The sequence below is a fragment of the Xyrauchen texanus genome, chromosome 38 (assembly GCF_025860055.1).
Source record: "Xyrauchen texanus isolate HMW12.3.18 chromosome 38, RBS_HiC_50CHRs, whole genome shotgun sequence".
Taxonomy (NCBI): Eukaryota; Metazoa; Chordata; class Actinopteri; order Cypriniformes; family Catostomidae; genus Xyrauchen; species Xyrauchen texanus.
Genome location: NC_068313.1, coordinates 11,776,449 through 11,801,542, shown reverse-complemented (window position 1 = coordinate 11,801,542; position 25,094 = coordinate 11,776,449). Strand labels below are relative to the sequence as shown.

General features: G+C 44.4%; 1 protein-coding gene across 1 annotated transcript; it reads right to left on the bottom strand.

The window, feature by feature from the left end:
• On the bottom strand, positions 1–25,094 carry si:ch211-261a10.5 (potassium channel subfamily K member 13). Its single transcript, XM_052109558.1, has 4 exons — positions 24,737–25,094; positions 19,913–20,781; positions 571–594; positions 1–411 (listed from the first exon to the last, which is right to left on the bottom strand). Exons 1-4 carry the CDS (start codon positions 25,092–25,094, stop codon positions 1–3), a joined length of 1,662 nt encoding a protein of 553 aa, XP_051965518.1.

The following is a 25,094-nucleotide window of genomic DNA, read 5'->3' as shown; positions in this document are numbered from 1 at the left end:
TCAGATGGGTGGAAATCTGGTGCTCATGTAAGCAAAATATTGTATGAGGGTCAATACATGCAGGTTTCCACATTCTGTTATGGTTTCACAAATCACCAGCTCACCTCTGTATTGGCTGCTTCTGTAGTTATCCGAATGGATGTCATTGTGAAACACGCAGCTGTTAATGCACTGTCGCACTGCTAATATTGCCTGGCGCATTAAACCACATGCTGTAATTTCGCTCTGTTGAACTCGATATCCAATGCAGCCGCTCAAACTCTGGCATGGATGAGAGTACTCCAATATCAGTATGAATCTCTGGGGCTGGTCAAACCACTCCAACAGTTGAACGATGTTACGACTTCTGGGACAATGTCTCAGCATAAGCATCAACGCCACTTCTGTAACAAGAGGTTTGGAATACCCAGGCTAGAAAACAAACATAAGGTTCATTTAAACATGAAGAACACATCTCACTGTATTTTGATGTAAAGCACTTAACATTGCTTAATACTTTGTAGATACAATCAACAGAGCTATTCCAGCTTTTTGCCAATTTACGATAAAAAGATAACGGTCGTCCCTCACTTTCCGCACATTTTTGATGGCGACCTACAAATGGTTAAAACACAGAGCTCATATTGTAGGACGTGACCCAGCACATAACCTAAGGTTTGAGTATGCAATACAATCTGCAAATTGGTTTAAACAAGCAAGTTGTGATCAAGATAGTAGACACAATGTTTGTTGAATTAAGTGAGAACGCATTACCTGTTTGCCATCAGATTTTCAGGTTCCCTCATAGACCCGGACAAACGTTCGTGCTCCCAGCAAATTACCCACTTTATTTGTGAGAGCCAACAGTTCCTGAAAAATACATACAAAAACAAATGATAATACATGAGATTGCTAGTTCCATTGATTGACTTACATTCACTAAAACAGCAAGGCAGACTGAATAAAATCAATTTAAAGAATGTGGATCTTGAAAGACAGTTGTTCTTCAGATCTTATGTAAATTATTTGCTAACATGAACCAGAGTAAAAATAACAGCAGACCAGGGTCAGAAATTAATGAGAGCTCAGGACAAAAATGCCACTGAAAGTGACAAAAAACACCCTCAAATTCAAAATAAGGAGGCAAAAAAAAAGTCCTGTAATGAATTTCCTTTATTTTATTGTATAACATCTGATATATATATACTAATATTTTATTCTTGGCCTAGTTACATATTATCTATTATGTACATATTATTTAATAAAAGATGATACTGATTTACTGAACATCTGAATTACTCAGAATGAGATTCTATTTGAATTAATGAATTGGAAATGATGACACACTGCGTGTTTTTATCTAGTTAGAAAACATATACCCTCATAAAGATAAAAAACACCTTCAGTCGGCAGGAAACAGGAGGGATTTGATCCAGATGATGACTCGGGTTTGGTTGGATGCACGTCAGGTGTCTGCTCAATTTCGAGTGCACATGGGGCTGGTGTTAGCTCTGGATCAGCTGTCTGTGGTGGAAGCACAAGGGGCTTCACTTCACACCTGCTGCAGATAAAGGGATGCTTTGCAGCCCTCCATACTTTGCTGAGGAGATCACAGACTGCCTTCCTCTTAGTCCCTTGTCTAGCTTTTTCTGAAATGAATAAATACTAATAATAAACTAGAAACATCTCTGACCACAGATTAAATGTGACCGTTATTAGGGTTAAAGTAACAAGTCTATAAAATCCAGAATGAAACGTGTAAAGCGTTGCTGTATTTTGGTTTCTGTAGTTCACAGGAAAAATCGTTTGGTTACGTATGTAACCTCCGTTCCCCGAGGGAGGGAACGACACGTTGTGTTGGAGAAGCGGCACTAGGGGTCTCTCTTGAGCGCCGATATTCACCTCTGATCTTATTGAAAAGGGCCAATGGGAGTTGGCAGTCGGTATTTGCATACCCCGCCCCCGGACATACGGGTATTTAAGCGGGGCAAATACGGGAGTTCATTCAGGATTTTTCTGAGGAGCCGGAAATGGTCCGGCCACAACAGTGGCTCGGTTCAGCGACATGGCGGAGGAAAGACACAACGTGTCGTTCCCTCCCTCGGGGAACGGAGGTTACATACGTAACCAAACGTTCCCCTTCTGTTGCTCTCTCCACGTTGTGTCGGAGAAGCGACACTAGGGGACCGATTCCAATCTTGCCATGCGCTGAACCTTGTACGTGGACCGCCGATACAGAGGCGGGCAGGGATTTCATCCAGTGCCACGCATCATCTGTACCTGGCTGCACGTACCCTTCCCCAATGCCCCATAAGAACATCAGAGTCCTTCTAGTTACCCTGGGAGGGGAACAAGGCGATGTTTGCCAACATGGGAACGGGCCAGCCTGGCTGGGCCTCTTTTCTCTCTATGTTTCTCGCATAGAGCAATCACGGCCGGGGCCCTTACACGCATATAGGGAAGGGGGTCGTACCCAGACCCTGCGGAGACCACACCTGCCCTTTTTCTTGGGGAGGAAAAGTGGTAGACACGTCACACGGCCGTCTTAGGGCTCGTGTGGAAAGTATGGTGCGGTGGTAGATCCAGCCTCGAAAGGGGGAGTTGCTACAGCACGGCGACCGAGGCAGCTGTAACTGCCTAAGGGAGACACGGGGGTCTGCTCGTAAGGGGACAGAACCGTGGAATTACACACAGGGGGAGTCCAAACAGGAGGCCTTCTTATTTTACCTGTGGAGCCCCTATACCAGTACTGGGTGGCCATCAGGGTACCCGCAGTGGCTTGGGTCGGCGAGTTCCTCCGCTGAACCGTGGACCCGGAGGGCTGGGGAGGAATCGACCAAGGGCCCGACTCGGAGTGGGGCGCCCTGGGAAGAAGGCGCACTACTTTACCTTGACGTCAGGAAAAGGGCGCTGGGCGCAAGCGATCCACCTGGCCGGTCGGTCTACGTGTTACCGAGTTCTACGGGCTCGGACCTGAGAAAACATGAGATGCAACCGACTCAACGCGGAGGTTGTAAAACCTCGCGAAGGTGTTGGGTGTTGCCCAACCCGCGGCTCTACAGATGTCTGCTAGGGAGGTGCCCTTGGCCAGTGCCCACGAGGACGCAACACCCCTTGTTGAGTGAGCTCGGACCCGTAAGGGTAGGGGCACGGCCTGGGTGTGATAAGCCAGTGTGATGGCATCGACAACCCAGTGGGCGAGCCTCTGTTTGGAGATGGCATTCCCTTTCTGCCGTCCCCCAAAGCAGACAAAGAGCTGCTCAGAGCGTCTGGTGCTCTGTGTGCGGTCCAGGTAAATGCGCAGGGCACGCACTGGACACAGCAACGAAAGGGCTGGGTCTGCCTCCTCCCGGGGCAGCGCTTGCAGGTTCACTACCTGATCTCGGAATGGTGTGGTAGGAACCTTGGGCACATAGCCCGGTCGCGGTCTTAGGATCACAGGCGTATCTGCCGGACCGAACTCCAGGCAAGTGTCACTGACAGAGAACGCTTGCAGGTCCCCGACCCTCTTAATTGAGGCGAGCGCGATCAGCAGGGCCGTCTTAAGAGAGAGGGCCCTGAGTCCAACTGATTCGAGCGGCTCGAAGGGAGGTCTCTGGAGTCCTGCCAAGACTACCGAGAGATCCCAGGAGGGAACTAGGCCTGGCCGGGAGGGATTCAACCTCCGGGCGCCTCTCAGGAACCAGAGGATCAGGTCGTGCTTACCCAAAGACTTGCCATCTACAGGATCGTGGTGGGCGGCGATAGCGGCAACATACACCTTGAGGGTGGACGGGGACAGCCTCCTGTCCAGCCTCTCCTGTAGGAACAGAAGCACTGACCTAATCGTGCATCTCTGCGGGTCTTCGGCTCGGGAAGAACACCAATCTGCGAACAAGCGCCACTTTAGGGCGTAAAGGTGCCTGGTAGAGGGGGCTCTGGCTTGGTTGATGGTATTCACAACGGTCGCCGGTAAGCCGGCTAGCTCTTCCGCGTCCCGTCCAGGGACCAGACGTGGAGGTTCCAGAGGTCTGGGCGCGGGTGCCAGAGCGTGCCCCGTCCCTGAGAGAGGAGGTCCTTTCTCAGGGGAATTCGCCAAGGGGGAGCTGTCGCGAGGAGCCTGAGTTCCGAGAACCAAGTCCGAGTGGGCCAGTAGGGGGCCACCAACGTGACTTGCTCCTCGTCCTCCCTGACCTTGCACAGCACCGGTGCAAGAAGGCTCACTGGGGGAAATGCGTACTTGCGCAGCCCCGAGGGCCAGCTGTGTGCCAGCGCGTCTGTCCCGAGGGGAGCCTCTGTTAGGGCGTACCAGAGCGGGCAGTGGGAGGTTTCCTGGGCGGCGAACAGGTCTACCTGGACCTTGCCAAACCGTTCCCAAATCAGCTGGACCGACTGGGGGTGAAGCCTCCACTCCCCGCCGGGCAGGCGTTGTCATGATAGCGCGTCCGCTATGACGTTGAGCTTGCCGGGGATGTGAGTGGCACGCAGCGACTTGAGTCGCTGCTGGCTCCATAGGAGGAGACGGCGGTCGAGTTGTGACATGTGGCGGGAGCGTACGCCGCCTTGGCAATTTATGTACGCCACCACCGTGGTGCTGTCCGATCTCACGAGGACATGTTTGTCCCCAACTAACGGGAGGAACTTCCTGAGAGCAAGGAGGACTGTCAGCAACTCCAGGCAATTGATGTGCCAACGCAGCGGGGCCCATTTCCAACGGCCCGCTGCTGCGTGCCTGCTGCACACGGCACCCCACCCGGACTGGGAGGCGTCGGTTGTGACCAGGATACGTCGGGACACCTGCTGCAGGGGCACTCCTGCCCGTAAAAAGCAGAGGTCTGTCCAGGGTCGGAGTGTTTTGAGGCAGGCGGGGGTGATCCTTACCCGATGCGTGCCGCGGTGCCATGCTTGTCTCGGGACTCGAGTCCGGAGCCAGTGCTGGAGTGGTCTCATATGCATCAACCCCAGCGGCGCGACCGCCGCGGAGGACGCCATATGCCCCAGGAGCCTCTGGAAAAGTTTTAGAGGGACCACTGTGCCTGGCTTGAAGGAAGCGAGGCAGTCCAGCACCGACTGAGCACACTCGCTCGTGAGACGTGCTGTCATTGAGACTGAGTCTAACTCCAACCCGAGAAAAGAGATGCTCTGAACCGGAGTGAGCTTGCTCTTTTCCCAGTTGACCTGAAGCCCCAAGCGGCTGAGGTGCCGGAGCACCTGGTCTCTGTGTGTGCATAGTAACTCTCGAGAGTGTGCTAGGATGAGCCAGTCGTCGAGGTAGTTGAGAATGCGGATGCCGGCTACTCGTAGCGGGGCAAGGGCCGCCTCTGCGACTTTCGTGAAGACGCGAGGGGACAGAGACAGGCCGAAGGGGAGGACTTTGTTCTGAAACGCCTGGCCGTCGAACGCGAACCGTAGGAAGGGTCGGTGTCATGGCAGAATTGAGACGTGGAAGTACGCGTCCTTCAGGTCCACCGCTGCGAACCAATCTAGATGCTGAACGCCAGCGAGAATATTTCTCTGAGTAAGCATTTTGAACGGGAGTTCAAGGTTCAAGTCCAGGATTGATCGTAAGCCGCCGCCTTTCTTGGGTACAATGAAGTAAGGGCTGTAGAAACCCTTCCTCATTTCGGTTGGAGGGACGGGCTCTACCGCGCCCTTGGCTAAGAGGGTCGCAATTTCCGTGCGCAGGGAACTGGCGTGCTCGCCGTGTACTGTGGAAAAGCGGACGCCCCTGAAGGGGGGCGGGAGCCGGGCAAACTGAATTGCGTAACCGAGTCGAATGGTCTGGTGCAGCCAGAGTGATGCGTTGGGAAGCGAAAGCCACGCTTCCCAGCTCTGCGCTAGGGGCACCAAAGGGACGAGTATTTTGGACGTACCCGGCAGGGCCTCGCAGCGGGGCGGAACAGGTAATGCAGCGTCGGGCGGCTTCGTTGCGGCCTGAGGCTGAGGTGCTGAGAATAGACTCAAAGCACTTACCTTGCTCCACGCGCCCGGCAGGGGGCGGGTTCTTGACTGAGGAGGAGGTCTGATGTTGGCGTCCTCTGGACTCGTCTGAACCGGCCGGCCGGGGGACAGTCGTGGGCAGGCAGAAGGCGGGATCGCCGCGTCCGGTGTACCGGGACTGTTGTGATCTGAAAGCACATTGCCATGAAAACGGCATTTGCGGGCCAGGTGACCCAGAGGCAAAGGAAATAGCTCTTTTATTGAGAATGTTGGTACCACAGCCCCGTCAGGGGTGTGGCAAATGAAAAAACAAAGGATTCTCCTCCCGGCCCTCCACCGGGGACGGAGCGGTCTTACCACCTCCGGAGCTAACGTCTTCGGCTCTGGGTCGGCTGTCTCAGGAACGCTTGAGAGCCTTCCGGGTCCTGGAGGGGGTTCGTGAGACAGGGGCGTGCGCCGCCTGCGGAGTGCTCGACGCTGGGGCTGAGAGCTGGGCCCGGGTTGAGGCAGAGCAGGAGCTGGTTTCCTCGCAGGGGACGCCCTCGGCGGGCAGACGGGGCAGGGCCCGTGAGCGGCAGGTCTGCGGCGGGCAATGATGTGCGAAATGGCCTCCGTCTGCTTCTTCACCGCGGAGAACTGTTGGGCGAAGTCCTCGACGGTGTCACCGAAAAGGCCAATCTGGGAGACAGGTGCGTCCAGGAAGCGGTTTTTGTCAGCCTCACGCATCTCGACCAGGTTGAGCCAAAGATGGCGTTCCTGGACCACTAGGGTGGCCATCGTCTGTCCGAGTGCCTGCGCTGTGGCGTTCGTCGCTCTCAGGGTGAGGTCGGTCGCTGAGCACAGTTCCTGCAGCACATCAGGATCAGGTCCACCCTCGTGCATGTTTCTGAGAGCTTTGGCCTGGTGGACTTGCAGGAGGGCCATCGCATGCAGGGCGGAGGCAGCGCGTCCAGCCGTAGTGTAGGCCTTCGCGTTAAGCGAGGATGTTGTCCTACAGGGCTTGGATGGGAGTACGGGGCGACCCCGCCAGGAGGTAGGTCTACCGGGGCATAGATGGTGCGCAACTGCCCTATCAACCTGGGGAATCGCGTCGTACCCGTGGCGCTCTCCGCCGTCGAGGGTGGAGAGAGTGGAGCGGGTGGCACCTAGAGGAGCGGAGAGCGGGGCTCTCCACGTAGACGTCAGCTCATCATGCACCTCCGGGAAGAAAGGGACTGGGGGATGCGAGGCCGCGAACGGCGCTGCCCCCAGGAACCAATCATCCAACCGAGAAGGCTGTGGGGAGGATGGAGGGTTCCAGTCCAACCCCACGCTCAAGGCGGCCCAGGCAAGCATGTCGGACATCTGAGCGTCGGCCTCAGCCTGGGCCTGCTGGCCCGGCGGCAGTCCAGGGAGTCCTCGGCATCAGACACCGCACTCTCCGATGCAGCGGCGAGCTCATCTGCTTCGGACGCGGGAGGATAGACAGCCGGGCCGTGAGGCGAGCTGCTATCGCCGTGAGCGTGGACGGAGACCAGCGAGCGTGTCGGGAACGGGAGGTTCGCGGGGGCTACCCGGCGAAACTGCACCTGCTGCCGCCCCAAATCGCCCTCAGCGCCAACCGCACCGTCCTTAATCCCGTGGGAAGAAGGAGCAATGCGGGGTGCAGCTGGGGTGGCTCGCTTTCTGTTGAAAGTGAGCCGCGACCGCAACGTGGTCATGGTCATGTTCTCGCAGTGAGAACATGAACCATCCACAAACGCCGCCTCGGTGTGATCGCGGCCCAAACACACGAGACAGCGCCTTTGGCCGTCTGAAGCAGAGAGCACTATACCGCATCCAGGAACGACACAGGGGCGGAAAGGCATCTTGAAAAAGACGCGTCCTTAAAAGGGCGTTCAACGCCGCTGTGTTTGCTCTTTTAGAGAAAATTACTCTTTTAGTAAAAAACTCTTTTAATACATAGTGTGTGTGTGTACGTGTCTGCGCTGTCAAAGCGCTCAGGGGCAACAATGCACGCCGTGCACTGAGAAGGACAAAAGCCGCTGTTGTGCGCCGTCAAGATCCAACAGCATGCAGATCGTCAGAGGAAAACAGGAACGTTTAAGTGGCGTGTAACTCGCAGCAATCTGCAGACAGACCATCGGCTCCGAAGAAATTTTCTGAATGAACTCCCGTATTTGCCCCGCTTAAATACCCGTATGTCCGGGGGCGGGGTATGCAAATACCGACTGCCAACTCCCATTGGCCCTTTTCAATAAGATCAGAGGTGAATATCGGCGCTCAAGAGAGACCCCTAGTGTCGCTTCTCCGACACAACGTGGAGAGAGCGACAGAAGGGGAAATGTAGTTACTGTAAGTTACATTTCTTGAAAGATGCTTAATTTTCTTATCAAAATGATTTTCCGAAATGTGCCAGATAGTGATAGACTGATATATATTTTAAATGTATAATATACAATTTAGCTAAAAATATATCTATTATGTACATATTATTACATGATTACTGACTTCATGGTTGCACTTTATTTTACAATATACTTTTTATATACCTACAGTGTACTTCCCAAGAAAGTACTGAGTAATATTAGGTAACTACATGCACTTAATATGGGTTAAAAGGATAGTTCACACAAAAATGAATATGTTCTCTTTATTTACTCACCCTCATAATATCACAGATCTGTATGATTTTCTTTCTTCAGCAGAACACATCTGAAGAAAAATATAAAAATATCTAAGCTCAGTTGGTACTTAAAATGCAAGTGGAGGGCGATTTCTCTTTTGAAGCTCCAAAAATCCCAGACATTCAGCATAGCGTCATCAATAGGACTCCAGCGGATAAATTAATGTAATCTAAAGTGACGCGATCGCATTTGGTGCAAAAAATATAAATATTTAAGTACTTTTTTTAACTCTAAATCATGCTTCCTGTCAGCAGTGGTTTGCGCGTGACAATCACATTGGCATTTGAAACATGTGAGAACTGGGGCACGAGCAACACAGCCGGAAGCGCAGCGCTGTTTAAAGTGAGATGGAGGAACGCTTTTCAGTAGCTTTGTTGGTTTCTTTACTCACAATGGTGCATTTGTGTGCTTATCCTGGATGTCTCAACCGAGTGGAGAATGTGCGATTGCGAATACATCACACGAGAGACCACTTGAACTTCACCCTCTCATGAAGCTTACCGGAAGCATCTGATTATAGTTAAAAAGTATTTAAATATTGATCTTTTTTTGCACCAAAATGGATCGTGTCGCTTAGAAGACATAATTTAAACACTGGAGTCGTATGGATGAAGTTTATGCTGACTGTCTGTGATTTTTGGAGCTTAAATATAGAAATTTCCATTCACTTGCATTTTAAGGACCTACTGAGCTAAGATATTTTTATAGTTTTCTCCAAATGTGTTCTGGTGAAGAAAGATATGGGATATCTTGAGGGTGAGAACATAATGAGAGAATTTTCATTTTTGGGTGAACGGTCACTTTAAGGTTAGGGTTGGGGTTAGGTTTAGGGTTAGGGTTAGTACCTAGTAATTACTATAGTTGTTGTAATTATATAGTACGCAAATGTAGAACAGTACATTAAAATAAAGTGCTACCCTATTTAATTTTATAGGTAACATCTGAATTACTCATTGGCCTCATTTGACTTGGAAAGACTACACACCACAGCAACTCACAGGTCGGTCAACCAGCTGCACCTCATTTTTACACATAAATGTACCACCTCTAATATTCTTGTTACACCTTTACATGTCTCTGATCACTACTTTGTTCAATTCAACATGATTCTCCCATCCATTGTAAAACCGACCCCACCTTTGGTTTCCTTTCGCCGTAACCTCCGTTCCCTCTCACCCTCTCGCCTTTCCACTGATGTCTCTGCCTCTCTTCCCACAATAAATGTATTTTCCATGCTTGATGTAAACACTGCCACAGACACACTTAGCTCTACTTTAACAACCTGTCTAGACAACATCTGTCCTCTCTCCTCTAGACCAGCACGGACTACACCACCCAGCCCCTGGCTGTCTGACGTCCTTCGTGAACATCGGACTGATCTCAGGGCAGCTGAGAGGAGATGGCGGAAATCCAGCTGATCCTGCTGATCTAGGTAAATATCAGCTTCTGCTTGCAACTTTTTCAAATAACGTTAAAACTGCAAAAACTTCATATTACCAGACCAAGATCAACAGCACCACAGACACTCGTAGCTTGTTTAGAACATTTAACACACTTCTCTGCCCTCCCCCTCCACCACCTGACACATCACTGACAGCAGATATATTCGCCACATTTTTTACTGATAAGGTTACAGCCATCAGCAATACATTCACTGCACCACACCCTGTCAAACACCTGGCTCCTGTATGCAACCCTTCTTTCCCTATGTTCTCTCCTTTAACTGACACTGATGTCTCTAAACTCCTCCTCTCCAACCACACCACAACCTGTTCCCTTGACCCCATTCCATCACACCTTCTCCAGGCCATCTCTCCATCCATCCTACCGGCACTTACACACATAATTAACACATCCCTTCTTGCAGGCACTTTTCCCACTACATTTAAGCAGGCTCGAGTAACCCCACTGCTGAAAAAAACGGCACTTAACCCCACACAGATAGAACACTACAGACCAGTCTCTCTCATCCCATTCATGGCAAAAACACTTGAAAGGGCAGTTTTCAATCAGATCTCCGCCTATCTCTCACAGAACAAGCTGCTGGATGACAATCAGTCAGGCTTCAAAAGTGGACACTCCACTGAGACTGCCCTGCTGTCTGTCATCGAGTCACTGAGACAGACGAAAGCTGAATCCAGATCATCCGTTCTGATTCTGCTGGACCTTTCTGCTGCCTTTGACACAGTCAACCATCAGATCCTACTCTCCACCCTCTCTAAACTGGGTATCACTGGAACTGTGCTTGACTGGTTCAACTCTTATCTCTCAGAAAGGTCCTTTGAGGTAGCATGGAGAAGGGAAGTATCCAAGCCTCACCAGTTACTTACTGGGGTACCTCAGGGATCAGTGCTTGGGCCACTTCTCTTCTCCATATACACAACATCACTGGGACCCATCAATCAGTCACATGGTTTCTCTTACCACTGCTACGCTGATGACACGCAACTCTACTTGTCTTTCCAGCCCAACGACACCACAGTGACCGCTCGAATCGCTGCCTGTCTGGCAGACATCTCGGCCTGGATGAAGGAACACCACCTTCAACTCAACCCTGCCAAGACAGAACTCCTTGTCTTTCCAGCCAACCCGGCTGTTGAACACAACATCACCGTGCAGCTGGGTCCAACTACAGTTTCGCCTTCCAAAACGGTCAGAAATCTAGGGGTAACCATTGATGATGAGCTAAATTTCACAGACCACATTTCAAAAACTGCAAGATCATGTAGATTTACACTCTACAATATCAGGAAGATAAGACCCTTCCTCTCTGTACATGCCACACAACTGCTCGTTCAGTCCCTTGTCATAACTAGACTGGACTACTGTAACACTCTCATTGCAGGCCTTCCTGCATGTGCTATTAGAGCTCTCCAAATGATCCAGAATGCAGCAGCATGTCTGGTCTTTAATGAACCTAAGAGAGCACATGTTACACCACTCTTTGTCTCTCTCCACTGGCTGCCGGTTCATGCACATATTAAATTCAAGGTCCTGATGCTGGCATATAAAACAGTCACTGGGTCTGCTCCAGCATACCTAAAAACATTTATGCAGAGCTACATTCCCACCAGAAGCCTGCGGTCGGCTAAGGAACGTCGCCTTGTTGTACCAACACAAAGAGGCACCAAAACACTTTCCCGGACTTTCAGTTTCATCATACCACGGTGGTGGAATGACCTTCCCAACTCAATCCGGGAAGCTAACTCACTCTCTATCTTCAAAAAACGGCTAAAAACACATCTTTTCCAAAAGTACTTAACCGGTCACTAAAAAATAAATAAAAAATATCTATATATTATTTACAATTCTTGTTGCACTTAAATCTGTTTTGTATACTATTCTGATGATAGTGAAACTTTGTAATATGGCACTTTTTGTACCACTGTCTCCCTAAGATGATTCGCTGATGTTCTTCCTCTTTTGTAAGTCGCTTTGGATAAAAGCGTCTGCCAAATGAATAAATGTAAATGTAAATGTACTCAGAATTAGATTTTATTTGAATTAATGAATTGGAAATGATGACACACTGCATGTTTTTATCTAGTTAGAAAACATATACCCTCATAAAGATAAAAAAACACCTTCAGTCGGCAGGAAACAGGAGGGATTTGATCCAGATGATGACTCGGGTTTGGTTGGATGGACGTCAGGTGTCTGCTCAATTTCGAGTGCACATGGGGCTGGTGTTAGCTCTGGATCTGCTGTCTGTGGTGGAAGCACAAGGGGCTTCACTTCACACCTGCTGCAGATAAAGGGATGCTTTGCAGCCCTCCATACTTTGCTGAGGAGATCACAGACTGCCTTCCTCTTAGTCCCTTGTCTAGCTTTTTCTGAAATGAAGAAATACAAATAATAAAGTAGAAACATTTATGACCACAGATTAAATGTGACCGGTTATTAGGGTTAAAACAAAAAATGAAACGTGTAAAGCGTTGCTGTATTTTGGTTTCTGTAGTTCACAGGAACAATGTGTAGTTACTGTAAATTCAAATTCTTGATGCTTAATTTCAAAATAATTTTTCGAAATGTGGACATATTTAGTCATAATTAGTACTGTTATACAGAATATTATAAATGTGTAATAAGAATTAAGGAAAAGTAAGAAGAGGTTAAATCAGTGGAATGAAGAGAGGATGAAAGGTGCAATATAAGAATGAAATCTTAATCTTATATGTAATAAACTTAAACATGTTCTAAATCGAAACATTAATTTATATTGTAAATCTAATATCTATTTTAATTTATTATATGAAATATTAATTGGCATTGAGTAATTAACAATTAATTAATAAAGCATCCAAATTGGCCCGGTTGCTAGGGAGGGTAGAGCCATATGGGGTAACCTCCTTGTGGTCGCAATTAGTGGTTCTCGCTCTCAATGGGGTGCGTGGTAATTCTGTGTGGATCGCGGAGAGTAGCTTGAGCCTCCATATGCTGTGAGTCTCCACGGTGTCATGCACAGCGAGCCACGTGATAAGATATGCAGATTGACTGTCTTAGAAGCAGAGGCAACTGAGACTTGTCCTCCGCCACACAAGGTGAGTAACCGCACCACCACGAGGACCTATTAAGTAGTGGGAATTGGGCATTCCAAATTAGGGAGAAAAAGATGATAAAGAAACAAACACATAATTTATGAATAATCAGATTCATGTATTAACTTACTCTATATTTTATTATGCATGTGTACTCACTTTATATTAGGTGGCCTTAACTACTATGTACTTAACCATTTGATACATTGTACTTAAACATACAGGTTGTTGCATTGTAAATATATTTAAAGTACCAGTTAACTTTACCCATAACCCAACCAGTGGCGGCTGCTGGTCTTTCAAAGAGGGGAAGCTCATTTTCGGCCTACATTACAAACTTATTTAAAAGTAAATTCTGCCCTACATTCCTTTTCGAGAAAATGCACTGTGACTCTGTCGTACCAACTAGGCGTCTTTTCCAGTGACTTGACCAGTGTCTTCTCAATGGCCAGCAGAGCTAGGCTGCTTAAACGACCTTGGCCCATTGTGTTACTTGGCCCTTGTTGGATGATTCACTACTCTCATCATGTCCCCTAAATGACAGCTCCTGTAGGCCAAGCAAGGATGTTACATCAATAAGGCGGTTTAGGAAGGCCCTGTTTTGTTTGACTGTTTCATTATGTTTAGTCACTTGAATGCGAGCACCTTCATTGATTGCATGCTCAACCCTGATCCTGCCCATGCAACTTAATCTTGCACATGCACTCACATGTTCATTGCTCTTTTCATGTCTTTTATATGCCCTGTCAAAGTTAGACAGATCTCCAAACCCCACTTTTGACCAAACAACACATCCGTGAGATGGTTTCATCAAGAGGCATGGCCAGCAGTACATTTTATTTGTCACAGCACTTCCAGTCAGCCAGCTAACTTTGTCATACCAGGAGAGCTGAAAAGACCTCTTATTTTTCCCTATTTTTTGCACTAAATCAATCTTAGGTGTTGATCTGCCCTGCTGTTTAATTCTAATTTTTTCCTCGTAAGGAAGACTTTCAAATGGCTTCGCCAAAATCAGGTCGACAATATTAGCACCGTCTGCCATCGTGCGCAGTTTCACCCGTACGACGCTAGCCTAGCCTACTGTATGAATGAATGAACGAACGAACGAAGGAACGCTCTAAAACAAAATATATTAAACTTGGTAAAACTGAAACAAGGAATGTGGTGTATAATTGTGTGAAATGTATTATGCAAATTGACTAGCAATTTCGCCAAACAAATATAAAGAAATAGGTTGCAGCAGTTTGTCTTTCGACTACACTTGAGAAATCCGTGATGGGACTGAGCGTGAAATAGCTTAAGTGACTTCTTATAGTACAGATTCGCTGTCAATCAAAAGGAGATGCAGTCTTTTGACAGATCCTCCAATCATCACGCGGAAGCCCGGAGTCCGGGCCAGCCCACTCCTCATTCACCCCCAGAGACGCTGAGTGTCCGTGGGTGGGACATCATCGCAGCATTTATCCAATGACCGTCTATTTTCGGAGCACTGAAAAAAACTATTCAGTGCAGCCCCATTGAAGTCAATGGACGCTCGGCTTCAACAGGGAAATGCACTGACGCTACGGGAATGTATGAGAAGTAAATCGAGTCAGCCGACCTGCTATATGTAATGTAGCTGATTCTGAACGAACTCGTCTTCGAGATGAACGTGTTCTAACGCATTTTTAGTCAATAAATTGTTTACACAATAGTACATATTTGACCATTATTTTTTTGACATTATAGGGGAAGCTGAGCTTCCCTTGCAGTCTTAAAGAAATCCCCACTGAACCCAACCCTTACCTGAACCTAACTCTAACCCCTTATCCTAACACTAACCCTACTCTTATGTAGTTACACAGAACATGTAGTTACACAGAAAATACATAGTCTTGTATGTATTTAATGTTAGTACATAGTAGTTAAGGCCACTTGATATAAAGTTTGACCATGCATGCTATTACATTCTGAACTATATTCTTGCGTTATAAAGAACTAGATACAAGTGTTTGTATTCAATCATTTTTCTTTTCATTTTTATAGTGCACAGTGTAGATGGTTAGCTATTTAAAACGGTATTGTAAAACAATGCTAAAGACACTTGCGTCTGTCTGCCGCAAAAATACTGAAATCGTTCAAACGACAGCGGGCTGTCCGCCGAAGACAATTTTTGCAAAGGCAAGCAGAAATCATCTCTCTGCTTGCAGTGCGTGTGCGTGTGCGTCAATCCCGCTTTTCGTCAAGGTAAGTGTATACACACACACGCACGCACGCACGAAAGTAAACTCTTTCCGCTCATTTTGAAAGTGACGCGTGTGAGACTGACGACCACATTATACGTCATCAATAGCGGTTCACTTCCGCGGTTTGGTTCGATTGCGTTCATATCAGCAGCGAACCGTACTGGAGTTCACATGAACCGTACCCCAGACCACCTTTTTAAGCGGACCCGAGTACGGTTCGCGGGTGCGCACCCGAGTTCGGAAGACAGCGTTCACATCATCCAAACGAACCGAACTCTGACGTCATTCGAACCGGGGTGCGCACCAAAAGTGCTAGTGTGAAAGCCCCCTATGTTGTATTGTATAGATACCAGCAGACCAAATTAAAATAAAATATAACAAAAATGACAGCAAATTTCATTACTTAAACTTCTATACCACCTTCTTCTGGGCTGTTGATCTCAATGGTGTCTGTAGGTAAAGGTGCCATCCTGCCGCTCTGATTATTCAGGCCTATTGAAGGACCTGATGGCACTTCATGCCAGATGTCAAAGGCTCGCGATGAGATCCTCAACTCGGTGCTGTTGTGAGGGTGAGAGTGCACATCGCTGCTGAGGCTCAACAGATCTCCTTTCTCATCATGGGATGAGGCCAAAGAAATGGACAAACATGTTGACATGATGTCCGACGTACAGTTGTCCAATGCGTTGAAGAACACTTCGCTTATGATTCAGAGAATCAGACTAGGCCTACAGCAGTTTTGTAAGTCGTCCACTTTATAAAGGCCCCTGCCACGTGACGCCATAATAGCGTTATTATCACGTCATAGTAGTAAGTTCACCTCATTTGTTTCTTGCATTCGAAAATGGAATGGAATCAAAAGACTCGAGATGCGTTTAAAAAAAAAGTTTAGGCTACCGTTTTTTTTCCGTTTGTCTTTTTTAATAGGGAGATCAGGGAGTGTTGAAACACTTGTTTACGCAATTTGTTTTTAAGCAAACACTTCGTTATCAAATTGCCAATATTTGTCTTTTACAAATGAAAGTATTTTTAGAACCTACAAATATTTTTCAAGAGTACTGTTACTGCTATGGAGGGCTCAATGTGCCGTATTAATAAATAAATCTTTCATTAAAGCATCAATTTATATGTAAATAATATTCAATAAATACATAAATCATGAAATATGTCCATAAATAAAGACCTATCAATAAATAAATACATCATAAAATATGTCAATAAACAAATAATGTATAACTATATATTTTACTTATTGAGCAGTTTATAAATTTAAACAGTTCATGATTATTTATTGGCAGATGTAATTATTTATTGGCACATTTCATGATTATGTATTATTGACAGATGTAAATATTTCTTTATTGACACATTTCATAATTTATTCATTAAAAGATAAATATAATTATTTTTAAGGAATGTAAAAAGACAAGGTGACAAACGTTAGTTATATGAATTGAAGAGATAAAATACCCCTAATTTAATTCTATTCATCAGCTGCCATACAAACAAAATGCACGCATCCAAAATGTATCCATCAACAAAACACAAATTAAACCAAAATAGATACATCTTAAAAATATGTCCTATTACTCTTAAATTACCTATATTACCTTTAATTCTTTACATTTATCAACTAATTTAAAAAAAGACCATAACATTTTCATCAGGAAATGGACAAAGGGTTGTTACATATGGAGGACAAATTTACTCTAAATTAAATATTAAAAGGTGCACTAATATTTTATGTGTGTTGGTTTGGTCTTACACTGGCACAGAAGCCTGGATGTAGCATTATTCAAAATAATTTGTTTTCAGCTTTTATAAGGTTATTGATATGACTAGAGTCCTCATCTAATTTGAGTGGTCATGATTTTAAAATTACAATTAATTTCTTTAGGAGTAAAATTTTTTGAATGTATAAATAATTACTGAGTGCACCTTTAAATAATTATTTAGATTTTTGAATTAAAAATGAGGTTGACTTCATTTCAATTTTTTAAAATGGTTATAATTAAGTCAACATAATTTTAAAAGATTAACAACAGTTAACAAGACATAATTTATTGTACCAAGCTCAGCCATAGTTGGTGTGTGGAGAAAAAAAAACTATTTTGAAGGTGAAGCGCCCACTGTCGTTGATTGTTGTGATGACAACACATCAGACGGGCTGGTTTGATTATTTCTGCAACTGCTGATTTTCACACACAACAGTGTCTAGAGTTTACTCTGAATGGTGCCAAAAACAATAAACATCCAGTGAGCTGCAGTTCTGTTGACGGAAATACTTTGTTGATGAGAGGTCAACAGAGAATGGCCAGACTGGTTCCAACTGACAAAGTCTACTGTAACTCAGATAACCGCTCTGTAAATTGTGGTGAGAAGATCTTAGAATGCTATTTTGAAATGCGGGTTGGCGCTGTTTTCGCGGCACGAGGGGGACCAACACAATATTAGGCAGCTGGTTTTAATGTTGTGGCTGATCGATGTAAAAATATATATTCCGAACTGACACACTTACATTTTCAGGACTCACAGCCGCATTTTCAACAAACCCATACTGTGTGAACAAAACCACACAGAACTAATTTTCTTTTTCTAATGTAAGAGCCACTGCACTGTACAAGTATGTGTCTTTTTCATGTGGGGTTCATTTAACTCATGGAGATGGGGATATGAGATTCAGCCACTGCCTTCCACTAGAGCTGCTCGTATTAGTTTCATGGTCTGGGCACAAGCCGTGCGGCACAAACTGCACTCTCTGACAAGAATCATAAGAGTTTCCCTATAGCCTCACCCCTATGCCACTGTTAATATGGTGCACCGAGTCCTCAATATTGAACCATCAGGGTGAGTTGTAACACCAATAGAAAACATACAAAATTGGACATATTCAATTGTGTACATATATTGGTGGTCATCAGATTTACTTGTTGCTATCCCCCATCATTCAGAACCAAACCCTGATTACCCATATGATGATGTTGAACACAACCAACACTCAATTCATTTTTTTAAATGTTTAATTCAAAACTATAAACATATAGTAAACATTTGATTTCAAAACAGCAAATAAAGTAGGAAACAAAAATAGAAATGCAAATGACATAGGCTAACAATTATAAAAACAGAACAGACAATGTGTGTGTGTGTGTGTGTGTGTGTGTGTGTGTGTGTGTGTGTGTGTGTGTGCTGGCCACTCTCACAAAAGGAAACATTTAAGTCACTTACAATTAATAATTACAATTCACAGTAATTATTAGATCTTTGCACTATCATTGAAAGTAGCATCAACATCAATGAACATGATAAATAAAACAAAACATACTGTGTTTATTTTGTAATGACGTCATATCGTTTGGGCACAAGACGCGCAAGAACCAATGAAGATTCGATGTTATTGATGTGTGCCCATATTGGATTTGTGCTGTGTTTTACAGGAGTTGGTCAATGTAGTGCAGCAACAACTAATTTATAAAATCGATAAGGAAAATAATCGACAAGGAATTTAATTATTGATTAGTTGGATATTTAACTCCATCATTGATGGCACTTTACAGTTGTAAAAAAAAATTGTTTGCATGACAAAAGTAATTTGAAAAATGGTAGAGACTTGTTAAAGCGAGAAAAAAAAAGACCCAAGTTGTCCAGTGCACGGGAGAACTTTATTTTAAACCCTTTTTTAAGCTTTGAGTTTAATGTGGCTGCATAAGGTGCGTTGACAGAGTGCTTGTGCTGTTTGATGCACTTTAGAGTTATTTCACTCCAGCGCATAACTTACATTTTATTGCTATTTTCTCCATTTTAAAGTGTATAAATGTAATGAATTAAAAATCTGTTGCATGTTTCCATTTCGCTAAATTGTTTGTCTCTACTACAAGCAAATCTCTACTAAACTTCATTAAGTGAGCGAGCGAGCTTGCATCTGTGTCAATCAAAATGATTGCAACAGAGAAAGGAAGCACACACATTTTTATAAAACTATACCATTTAATAAACATTGGCTTTGGACATTAAATTTAGGTTTAAATGTAACTCAAAATCGTAATAGTAACCCTAGAATTAATGCAAGAAGTAATATTTTAGAAGAACAGTGACTGTCAGGGCTGGACTGGAAAGTGAATTCGGCCTTATCGCTAGGGCTTATCGCTAGGGTTTATCGGCCCATTCGGCCGATGGCCAGTCCGCCCCTGATCGGCCCCAAAGTGCGTCGGACCACCTGGAATGCCCGGTATGCCAGATTACCAGTCCAGCCCTGGTGACTGTACAGGTTCATTTTCATTTTTCTTTTTTAGAATAAAGATATTACAAAATTCTACCTCTTACCAGTTAACACTTAGATTGTGCATTAAACAAAGAGATTGTATGCCTTCAGAAGACCTGGAATATGGCAAGAGTCAAATTTACTACTTTTATTGCACTTTTGGGTGCTTTTTATAGCATTAAAGCGAATTACTATTAACAATTTCCAATTCCAAGCACAAGTGGCTTAATTTAGTTCAGAATGTCTTTCCGGAGAGGAGAGGATGGCATGGGCTTTATATTAATCATTACCTCTTGTAACTGATGATTTGACATGGCAACCCACATGCTTAGCACTGAAAACCTTTTTCTTTATGTCATTCTTTGACCATTTGTCTAAATCCCTGATTTGAAGACTTGCTCCTCCTGAACAACCATGTATTGGGTTGCTGTTCACTGTGCACTGCATTCCGCTATTGCATATGGCTTCAATTGCAGCACTGGCACACTTACACTTACTCATGGATGGTAGAGAGGCCTTGACTACATGGCTGTGATGTCTGGTTGTGTTCTGGATCTGCTGATTTACTGGTTCTTTGACTTCCAGACCTGTTATGGAGTAGCAGCAGGGCTCATCTTCTCCATCCTGATACGAAGAGTGACATAGACTGCACAATTTGGCCAGTATCAAGTTCAACATCTGTTTGATGAGGATGGAGGTGAGAATGAAGACAGAGTAAGTGAAACTTACACCAAGGAGGATCGCTAACGAGTTGGCTATCTGGTAAACCCAACGGTCTTCATAATGGGCTTTCTGTCCACTCACCATGTCCCCAAATCCCATGGTGCTAAAAGTCACAAAGCAGAAGTACATGGACTCCAGGTAGCTCCAATCCTCCATAGCCGAGTACAGGCCTGATGCAAAGCAGTTGATCAGAAATGCAAGTGCTGCCAGAATCAGGGTTACATAGTACACAGAGGGTTTCCAATTCTCATGACCATCTATATCTCCTGGTTCTGTGTTTAAATGGGAGGCAATAAGTATTTTATTCAACTGTTTGTGTTTAAAGCACATGCGAGTGAGAAATGTGATCAGTGTTATCATGCGTTCCAGAAAGAGGTTGAAGAAGAGATTGGTGGTTGCGCAGCCTATCAGCCCATAGAAGATAAGGAAGAGCTTTCCATTGAGAGTGGCGGGTGCTGTCATTCCAAAGCCTGTGATTTGGACACAGAAATGAGGTTTATGAAAGAGAATCACACAAATGGACAAAAAAGTTTTAAAGCTTTGATTGATGCAATAATTTGCATCAATCAAAAATCTACTTTTTTTCCTCCCCTTTTCGGAATGCCCATTTCCCAATGCGCTCTAAGTCCTCGTAGTGGCGTAGTGACCAGCCTCAATCCGGGTGGCGGAGGACTTATCAGATTGCCGTCTGAGACCGTCAATCCTGCCATCTTATCACATGGCTTGTTGAGCGTGTTACCACGGAGACGTAGTGTTTGTATAGGCTTCACTCTATGCTCTGCGGCATCCACACACAACTCACCAAGCACCCCACTGAGAGCGAGAACCACACATTATAGCGACCACGAGGAGGTTACCCCATGTGACTCTACCCTCCCTAGCAGCCGGGCCAATTTAGTTGCTTAGTAGACCTGGCTGGAGTCACTCAGCACACCCTGGATTCAAACTTGTGACTCCAGGGGTGGAGACAGCGTCTTTACTTGCTGAGCTACCCAGGCCCCCCCAAAAAGCTACTTTTTATTTAATTGACTGATTTTTGCTACTTAAAAGACAAGCATCAATATTGCTGATGCTTTAAGGAATATTCTGGGTTCAACACAAATTAAGCTTAATCAACAGTATTAGTGGCCTAATGTTGATTACCAAAATTTTATTAAAAAAAGAAAACATTGAGGTTTCAGTGGGGCACTTACAGTTGTAGTGAATGGAGCCCATTTTGGAGGGTTTAAAGGCAGAAATCTAGCTATGTATGAATCACCACCCACAAAGAGGTCACTGCCAAACCAAGCAACTTTCTATTGGTCAACACTTCAAAATTGCATGTTAAAGGTTGCCAAATTTTAACCCCTTTCAAAACCAGCATAAGGAATTTTCTTTGCATGAACCAGAAGTACGGCAAAATTCCTGATCGTGTGGATTCCCTTTGAGATAACTGTATTTTGCCATGCAACATTAAATGGGACCAACGCTTGAGGGTTGGGAATTTGAACTAAACTCTAAATATGAAACCTAGGCACGTAAAGCCTGGGGTATACTTTGTTCTTGCTCGTGCCATTGGTTCTTACGCGTGGTCGAGTTCTTAGCCTTTCAAAGTATTCACTTTCCACCACAAGCCCATATGGATGTGTTCGCCACATGTGCACTACGACAATTTAGTACGATCAACGGCAGGCGCATATGATGTCTAGAAAAACTGTGCTGCACATACTGTGCTGATGACGAAACAGCATGCGTTAAACTGAAGTATACTTTGACTATAACCTATCCTGCACCATTTGTGCCCTTCACACAAATAATATTTCAGATACTAAGAGATCAGACTTTTCATCTGTCCTCTTCCACCATGTGCAAAACTGGTGAAAAATCTGATCTCTTAGGCCAGAAACATACTTTATTCTAGTATGCATATGCTGACACGAGCGCTTGGCCCACACATTGCGATTGCGTGATCTGGTTGAAGATGCTTAAAGTGGGTTCTTGCGTTCTTTCGTTTCTGCGCTGGTCACAAACCTCAATACTCAACGGGGTGATAGTGTATCCTTCAAAAGTCTGTGTCATTAATATGGATGTATTATTATTCAGGTAAGTTGCTATAATATATTAACTTTAACTTACTTGCTCAGCAATATTCTCTTCAAAGTGTTGCTCCACCATAGTAGTAGTTGACTCGAAAAAGACAACTCACCACCAAAGTGGACCGTTCACCACATTAATGTCCACTGTAGTGGCCCTTGCGGCAGCATTGAGAATGCATTGTGTTGTGTTATGAATTGCGGACTGACACATTATGGAATGCAACTACACACAAAATCAGCATCTGCGTTCACGTACTTGCATAGAGCATGTTTCAGTCTTTAGGTATCTGCACCATTCATGTAACCGCGAGTACTCTGAACGCACAGTATGCGCATGTGCCAGTAATTATTTGCACTAATTAGTGGGTCCACAAGGTGATGTGATATCTGCTGTCTTCACTCCCAACTGTCACTCATCAATTGCATAAAGTTCAACTTTTCTCAAATTTGTCATGTCCTTGGCATGCCAACATTTTCTCGCCAATGGTCACTGTTGCTCGTGTCGCTTGAAGTCGTTGTGCTCTCATTGAAAATGAATGAAATTGTGACGCTTTGCTGCTCTGTGTCGCTTGCGGTGTGAATGGGGCTTGAGGAAGTCAGGAGATACCGGCATTTGTATAACTCGAGTCTGAAGGAATATAAAGACATCTTTATGGGTCTAAACTCCCGAAAAGAAGTCCCTTATCTCATAGCAGTCATAGCGAACATCTGCCAACCACCTGTGTATGCGTGCACAGTCAAATGAAATATATTTTGAAAGGCCAGTTTTTGTCTGTGCATATACGCTTAGTGTTAGCGTCAAACCCTAAGTATACTTTGGCCTTTATACACCTAGGACCATAATATCATTAAGATTTGGACGTGGGCTATTTTGGGTGGTAATGAACCACCTTTCAACGACCCAGAATACCTTAACAAACACATAGCAATTCCCTGACAACCAGCCACAATAGTGTAACATTTTGGTGACAAGTTTTCAATGGGCAAGCGTCAATAATTGTCTCATTCAAAAATATTGTAGTGGTTGAAGTACAGTAATTTAAACAAAGTGACAATTTACTCTAGTACAGTTATAACAGAACAAAACATATTCTTCAATATCTTCTTTAGCCTTTAGGTATCTTCAATAGCCTTGAGGTAATGGTTGAGGTAATCCTTTGTTGTGTAACGTAACAATGAACAAGTAGGATGACATTTACCGATTAAATTTCGCATTTATTGACACACTACAGTTTACATTGAAGAGGTGCTTTTATGTTACCATGATTACAACGCTATTATGATATGAACTCTGGGTATTTGAATCAGGAAATTTTCTTGGCATTTCACTGCTGAAAGATAACCTCATAAGTATATAAAACAAGGTTTTAAAAGATCGCTATCACTGTTGTAAACCGCTATTGCATCCTGAATGAGTGGCCATATTGTTTCTTCGAAAGCTAATGACTAAATGGACTTTGTAGGTTGGAGAAATATTAGCAAGCTTCTTCAAATACAAGGACAGATGTGTAGATTGAAAACGTTATGAAACGATAGTGCTGTAAATAGGTTTTGTGTCAACATTCTCGAGTCAATTGTGGTTGTGGTTAATTACTGCATATACCCAACTACACAGACATTTTAATGACACTTTGTAATCTTATCTTAGTCAGACATGGAAAATGGTAAAATCTCGATAGAGTGCCCCAAAAAATATAAAAAGGTTTTTAATGTAATTTTATCACTTGCAAAATATCAAAGCAAGTGGCATTTGCAAACATATGATGCTAGACCTTATCAGAACTAACTTTTCTGAGACATTTTTGCAATGACTTTTAACCAACTGGAGCCTAATTATTTTTTAGTTAATAAATAATGTTCTAGAAACCAGACAGTGTCACAATGCTTTTGTCTTAATTATGAACAATATATCCTAGAGTATTTCTACAACTTTTCATGATTTTATGTGCCAGGAGTTTATTTTATAACAGATTTAAATATTTTTTTTTTTTTGGTTAAATGAAAGTCACATTAAAAATTTTGAACATTATTTATTTTTGGTACTTTTCAAATGCCTTTAATGCATAGTTATATGTTTAAATGTTTATATTTAAAAAAATATATATATGTTTTTCTTCAAGTCTGTTTGTGCTATCTTTCAATGAAATAAAATACATTTGTTTAATAGTTTGTAATACAGTGCAAACTATATTTACAATTATAAAATTTAGGGAAAAAAAAAATAATTATAAGATATTTACAAAATGTACATTTATAAATTTTTAAGTGTCCAACATTTTAAATGGCATTAACAAAAGTTATTAAAACAGTTTAAATGTATTTTAATAATACAAACAAACATCAGACTCACCAATAGTGCTGACCACAGTGGCCACAAAGTAAAAAGCTCCAGAGAAGTCCCACCGGGTTCTCTGCGGTTCCATACGAATCCCAGCGGCAATGGCCTCTTCATAGTGTCCCAGCAGCTCCCGCAGCTCCTCGGAGGGGATCTGATGATCCTGAACAAATTCAGCCAGCTGTCTGTTCCATTTGAAATTGGCCTCCAGCTCTGAAGGTCTCTCAAGGGCTGAGAACACTGCAGCCCCAAATAAGGTGTAAAGAACTATCACTAACAATAACAGAAATATTCGGGCAACGTAAAAGTTGATATGAGACCAAAAGCTTCCACAGACATGTCTGGTCCTGCTGGAATTATCTGATTGTAGCAT

Coding starts and splice junctions, on each gene's coding strand:
- si:ch211-261a10.5 (XM_052109558.1), bottom strand. CDS start 25,094: ATGCTACAATCAGATAATTCCAGCAGGACCAGACATGTCTGTGGAAGC. Junction 20,782..24,736: donor CACTGTGGTCAGCACTATTG/GTGAGTCTGATG, acceptor TCCAAATCACAG/GCTTTGGAATGACAGCACCC. Junction 595..19,912: donor AGGTTTTCAGTGCTAAGCAT/GTGGGTTGCCAT, acceptor AACCATTTGTAG/GTCGCCATCAAAAATGTGCG.